This window comes from Terrapene carolina, unplaced genomic scaffold, assembly GCF_002925995.2.
Source record: "Terrapene carolina triunguis isolate 2854851 unplaced genomic scaffold, T_m_triunguis-2.0 Scaffold112, whole genome shotgun sequence".
In the NCBI taxonomy this organism is placed as follows: Eukaryota; Metazoa; Chordata; order Testudines; family Emydidae; genus Terrapene; species Terrapene triunguis.
The window spans coordinates 20,918,463-20,925,051 of record NW_020664463.1 but is presented as its reverse complement, the minus strand read 5'-3'; the positions used below and the strand labels follow the sequence as shown (position 1 = coordinate 20,925,051).

Below are 6,589 nucleotides of genomic sequence, written 5' to 3'. Positions count from 1 at the left end.
AGATCCTACGTGCATTCCTTTTCCCTGGGTCTTTGAGGTCTCAGGACACTCCTAAAAATGTTGCTTTGACAAAACCAAGGATGTGGACAAGTTTTTCCTGTGTGATGTCATTCAGCTGTCCTTTATAAGCCGCTGCAAAAAAGTAGGGAACCCATCTGAGGATTCATACTCCAAATATACGCAGAGAAGGCAAAGAGAGACACACACAGGAGTGAGAAAGTATCAAGTTTCAGATAGCTGCACTAGCCACTAAGGAAGGAGCACCATGTCACAGCCCAGTCAGTGCAGCCGCTTGGACTTCATGCTGTTTCTGCTATGCAGCTTCAAGGCTATTGCTGCCTTTCCCAACTTCTCTCCACTGCTGAATCCCAGCTGGGGAAACACAGACAGCCTGATGCACCTGTACACATCTACTGAGAAGAACAGCTTCCATCTGCAAATCAACCCCGATGGTTATGTTGATGGCACACCTCACCAATCCATTTACAGTAAGTAGTGTACTAGTCACACAGCCGCCTCCCAAACAGGGGAAAGAGCTCAAGACTTCTTATTGTACAGGGTCTAACTCAGCTTAGACGGGGAAACAGATAACTATCAGCAAGAGACTGAAAGTACACTGAGTTCATATTAAGACCATATGCTGGACATGTATTCAGACAATGATAGCAAGGATTAATGTAATGGTTGCATTGCCCCCAAGTGACAAATAGAATTTAGTTGAAATCTTTTTGTTTAAAAATAGTTAAAGCGGTTTAAAAAATGTAAACTACATGATCATTTAATAGTAATAATGTACTACAGATCCTAGTACCTGTAGCGCTCTGCAGTCAAAAACCATCAGCAGCATCTTCTCTCCAAGATATATCATTAATTTACTCTGCAGGAGTCCAAATTTAAGTCAGATGGTGGCATGTTCAGTGAAGCCACTTATGCTTCTAAGGACCATATTTTTCAAAGAAAAGCACATTGAGTAAATGGATGCAAACTGGTTGTGCCCACAAAACCTGCACTGGTGGACACAGAAGGAGAATTGCATCTATGCAACTGCCTGCCTAACTGCTCATTTGCAAGGGCATCTATGGTTCCTTTCTCTCAAAATTTGCTCAAGAGACAAGTTTTAGAAGTGGGCATCTAATCTGTGTGTGTGTGTGTGTGTATAAAGCACACTTTTGCATATAAAATAGGTACTTGCACATGCAACTGCAAATTAAATAATGGGAACTTGAAAATGGCCAGATGGTGATTGGTGAGCAGTTAAGTCATTTGAGTTTGCCTTATTGAGTTCAATGGTATTACTCGTGTAAATAACTGCTCCGGTGGGACTAAAAGGTTCACAATTTGGCCCAAGGAGATCTATTTTTCTTGCACAATACGGCTACACTTCTTTGGTTGTTGAAAGGTTAGCCCTAACACCATAGCTTGTAGAAACCAAAGCACTTCATTCAGGTCTCTTTAATGCTATTTTAAAAGTGCTCTGCCCATTTCAAAACAAACTCTGATCTTCTAGGAATATTGAAGATTGTTTAACATATTATTAACCCATTGCAATTCTACTAATCAAGAATGAAAATCTTCCTATGGACAGGGAGTATCAGGGGGGATGTGTAAGAAAGAGAAAAAATTGTTTTCCATTTATATAAAAAGGACTGAGTATTAAATTATGACTGTTTTGATCAAACCAGGAAGCAGAATGATTGTATGTTATTAACTCAGGACTTGTTGATTAAAGCAGACACAAAAGGGCCTGCATCCCCTCTCTGTTATGCCAGTTTTACATTGATATTATTCCATAAACTTCAGTTAGTTACATGGCCATAATACTTGTGCGACCAAGTGGAGAATAAGCCCCAATAAAATTACACACTTTGTTAATCTTTTGATAACAAAATTCACCTGTAGCAATGTGGTGAGCAGGATGGAAAGTGACAGTAAATATTCAGGGTGCTGCAGTATCGCTAAGATATCATGATCTCCCCTGGAGTGAAGTGCAAGATGTAAAAATTAACTTTGCACCTGTGTTGTGTGCATTCAGCCAATGAATCCCATTGCAACTACACTTTCCTTGTTATCATGGCATAAAAGCATGCTGCATGCTCCAGAGAGAGAGAGAGAGTGGCTTAAGCAAGGATTTCCCACTAAGGGTAAATGCTGAACAGCTGAAATCCAGATGTACAGTGGAATTTGCTCAGAAAAAGGGTTCAAGAAATATTTGCAAAGGTAAAGCCAAAACAAAAAATGTTCTGTGTATTGGGCTTACATTTTTAAAGAATAAGAGGATACTTAGCAAAAGTGTAGTTAAACTCCAAACACAAGAAGTGGATGCAAAGAAACTGTCAGCTAAATTAATATTAAAAGGATCACCTATGCCCCATTTAAGACATCTTCATTTTTCTAAACAGGTGCCCTAATGATCAAATCTGAGCATGCTGGCTATGTGGTGATAACTGGTGTAAAGAGCGGGCGCTACCTATGTATGGACGTTAAAGGAAATATCTTTGGATCGGTGAGTGCTCCTAACTTTACTAAGACTAAAGTGAAATGCAGAGCAGGTCTCTTATTATTATAGGGCCAGCTCCTCAGCTGGTATAAAGTTGCATATCTCAAGTCAATGGAGCTATGCAGATGTACAGCAGTTAAGGACCTGGCCCTTGGTTTAGGTTAAACTTGCTCCTTTTAGTCAGTTATATCGAGCTTCATTCTACCACACTGGTGCAAGTGAGATCTCCACAAAAGCCACGGGTGTTACAGTGGAGTAAGCAAGGTCAGAATTAAGTCAATAGTGATCGGCCGGAATTTTTGCTGTCTGCAGTCCAGGCTGGGAAGTGGCTCCGACATGAGAGCCTTCATAAAGATAGTAAAATATTTATCTGACATTCCTCTTGTATCTCAGAGTTCCTGAGAGGTTTTCAGCAAAGATCTTTATTCAAATAAAACTAAGTTGTTACCTAGTCTCAATCAGAGACTGGTGAGAGATAAGGGTCGGATCCTGCAATGCACTGAGTACATCCTAGAAGGAACCAAGCACCTCAGCTCCCACGAGAGTCAATGAGAGCTGTTCAAAACTTTACAGGTGGCCCTCCGCATCTTGCAGGATAGGGCCTTAAGAATAGCGCAGGGTGCAATTTTTTATTTTATTTTATTTTATTTTATTTTGACAAAAAGGTGCAGATTCAATTGACCCAAACGTTTTACGAATTCAGGTCAAATTGTTTTTTGAGGTTTTATTGGAAGGGGGGGATTTTTTTTTAAATCAAAATGTTTGATTTTGACCTTTTCTAAATTAAATGTTTAAATTTGAAGCACCCTTTTCATTTTGAATTTTACTGGTTTTATTTTTTATTTTTTTTAAAAAAGGTTAAAAACGATTTTTAAAAACTTTTCAGTTCACCAAAAAACTTGAAAAAAAAAAGTGTTTTGGGTTGACCCCATATCATATTTTCTCTGACTTTTTAATTCAGCCATCAAACTGAAAAATCAGTTACAGACACTCCCCGACTTACGCAAGGGTTCCGTTCCGGAACTCCTTGCGTAACTCGAATTTTGCGTAAGTTGGAAACGTATACCCCACCATTACGCAAAAAAAACCAACAAAACACACACACCCATTTCTAGCTTACGGAACTTTTTCCGTAAGTGTGGATTTGCGTAAGTCAGATTTGCGTAACCCGGGGGATGTCTGTATTTGCACAGCTCTCCCTAAGGCACTTGTCAAAACTGAAAGGTCCAATCCTGTACTCCTTTCTCTCACAAAATGGCTGGTTCAAGCCAGTGGGACTATTCCCATGACTAATGGCTACAGGATCTGGCCCATCGCCTTTGCATTTTGTATTGACACTTATTAACAATTAAATCCTTCTATTAATGATTGTTCTATTTTTGTTTCCTAAGCATTACTTCAGTCAAGAGGACTGCATATTTAAACAAAGAACACTAGAAAATGGATACGATGTGTACCAATCTCCCAAGTACAACTTTCTGGTCAGCCTGGGCAGGGCTAAACAAGCTTTCTTCCCTGGTATGAATCCACCACCGTACTCCCAGTTTTTGCCCAGGAGAAATGAAATCCCTCTGATCCGATTCAACACACCTGAACCCCACAGGCACACTAGAAATGCAGACATTGATCCCCTCCAGATTTTGATCCCACAGAGAGAAACCTTTGACATAGGACCTCAGAGGTTGCAGCCTCAGTTTGCTCACCTGCCTAGAGAACCCATGAGAATCAATCCAAATGATGTGGTCAACCCAGATGACCCACTCGCCATGATGGATGTCAGAAGAAATGGAAGTCCGCGCTTTTACAATACAAGATAGCCAGGGCCACGCCTCTGCAGCGAGGAGACACGGGTGAATATGTTAGAGAGAGAGAACTGGCTAGAACTCTAAAATCTTTTATATTCAACATCTAACTTTCACAAGGCCTGTTAGAAACCTGAAAAGCATTTGAACTCAAGCTTTGTTCTTCTAGATGACGTTACAGGAACATGGAATTGTATGTTATTTTACAGGTGGAGCTTTATTTTACTTGAAATAAGCTGCATTTGCAAGGCATCAACACCAAACATTTTAGGGTCTTGACTCTCCTCTAGCTTACATTAGAGTTATTCCACTGAAGGCTGAGTCATTGACGTTATGCTACTGAAGTGGCTGAGAGGAGAATCGGGTCCTAGAATGTTTAGAACTCTAATGTAGGCAGGGAAGTTTGCTTCTGACCTTCTCTTCAAACTTTAGGTCAGGAGGCTGCACAAGCACAGCCGTCTAAATTAGTGATTGTGTATTATACAGAAAACTTTATTATGTACAAGATTAGAGCCTGAGTCTCCTCTCATACCAGTGAGAATCCAGAGTAACTCTGTTAAAGGAGTTACATTCGTGTAAAAGTACAGTAAATGATAGGAGAATTTGGTCCTAATAACTGACATACTAGTAGGGATACAATAAGAACTGGCTCAAACTAAACCCAAACTGAAATTACTTTGAGGTTTTGTTCATAGCTCCCTCTATACTATACAACCAGGTGCCAGAACAGAAATGCACAAATACAGAGAGAAGAGTTATATTCTTAGAATTTCCAACCTAGAAAGAAATCGGAAATACCAGAAATAACGAATTGTGATAATACTGCGTTGAACAGCTTAGCACACCAAAGACGTCTGTTAGAAAGAATCATAGCTGCCCACCTGTGTATCATAGGCCCCATAATGCTAATAGCTAATGGAGATTCTCCTCCAGCTGGGATTGTCAGGGTGGGTGTTTTAGGACTAGGAGGACCTAAGTTCTATCCCCACTGTCTCCATGATGTTCTGAGTGATCATGGGGTGCTCTAGAGTGACAGCAGTGAGGTCCCTACATTGCCCCATGTTTCTTTATACATTCCTCTTAATAGCTCCAAGTACTAAGAAAAAAAGCCAGCCTAATTCTAGACCAGAGAGGTCAGTATACATTATGAATATGTTTGCTCATTGGACTTGAACATCCATCCACCTTGAGTTTTACTCATCTTTAGTGAAGATGTGGATGCACCAATATCTGTAGCTAGTAAATTCAAGATGAACACACCTCAAAAGGATCAGGGGTTTGATTAGGTTTAGATAAAGTCTGTATGGTCTGTCTGAATTTTATCGTAATCGTCTTGGGCCTTCCGGGCTGGAAAACTCCCCAAACCAGGTTCTTTCATGATGAGATTGTCTGGTACTCCCTGAGTCTGGTTAAAGCAGAAAAGCTCTAAAATTAATGTGGAAGTTCAGCTGTGCACCCTGAAAGAATCAAGAGCAGAGGAATGAATATATGGAAGAAAAAAACTGAAACAGGTATTCAAGCCTCCAAAAAGGCTGGGCTCTGGGTATGGATGATGGTTCAAGACAGTTCTTATTTTATCAGAATTCTAACATGGGGAAGCCTGCCTAGACATGCGGTAGGAAAGGACTCAAGTCCAGCAGGCAGCGTTCTCGTTCCTGACTCAAATGGCTACCTATGCAGATGAGGGAATGACGGACTGATCCTGCTTCTAAGTGTCTTCCGTCGGGCAGAATCAAGTCGCTAGCACCGAATGTGCAGACAGATGTGGAACAAACCATAGCACTACCTGCTAAAATACAGGAGTGTTTCAGGAAGTTTCTCAGGCCAGATTAATCCATGATATAAATAAACTTACTCTTATAGCAGGGCTGAATCTGACCCTGCATCTTTAAACTTAAAGGAATCCATGAGATAAGAGCATTGACTCCAAGCCTCGCTTTGCTTTCCTATTGCTACTCCAGCCACAATGAACACTTAAGAAATGAGGCATATGGAAACCAGATTGGAGTCATCACAAGATCAACAGTCTTGCTAGTGCTCATCATCAGAAGCTTGTTTTCTGGCTTTGGAAGGGCCTTTGCATGAGAGGAACTGCAGTGCAGAGCTTTTCATTATAGATTAAAGGTCAGATCTTTGGTATAGCTCCACTGACTTCAACAGAGCTAAACCAGTTTGCACCAGTGAGGATCTGGCCCAGTGTCTACATATAGCTATTTTCCCATCTCATCATTCTTACTGGACCTGATTCTGATCTCACTTATATAGGTTTTAAGTCCATGTGACTGCATTA

General features: G+C 40.6%; 1 protein-coding gene across 1 annotated transcript; it reads left to right on the top strand.

Annotated features, from left to right (window-relative positions):
* The first annotated feature begins 265 nt into the window (after positions 1–265).
* Positions 266–4,406, top strand: FGF23 (fibroblast growth factor 23). The gene is made up of 3 exons (XM_024208177.2): positions 266–488; positions 2,400–2,503; positions 3,889–4,406. The coding sequence occupies exons 1-3, from the start codon at positions 266–268 to the stop codon at positions 4,312–4,314; spliced, it is 753 nt and encodes a 250-aa protein (XP_024063945.2). The 3' UTR covers positions 4,315–4,406.
* The last annotated feature ends 2,183 nt before the right edge of the window (positions 4,407–6,589 follow it).

Bases quoted from the DNA above. Each gene is read 5' to 3' on its own strand.
- FGF23 (XM_024208177.2), top strand. From the start codon at position 266: ATGTCACAGCCCAGTCAGTGCAGCCGCTTGGACTTCATGCTGTTTCTG. The intron at 489-2,399 runs GTAAGTAGTGTA...TTTTCTAAACAG, and splicing joins ACCTCACCAATCCATTTACA to GTGCCCTAATGATCAAATCT. The intron at 2,504-3,888 runs GTGAGTGCTCCT...TTGTTTCCTAAG, and splicing joins AAGGAAATATCTTTGGATCG to CATTACTTCAGTCAAGAGGA.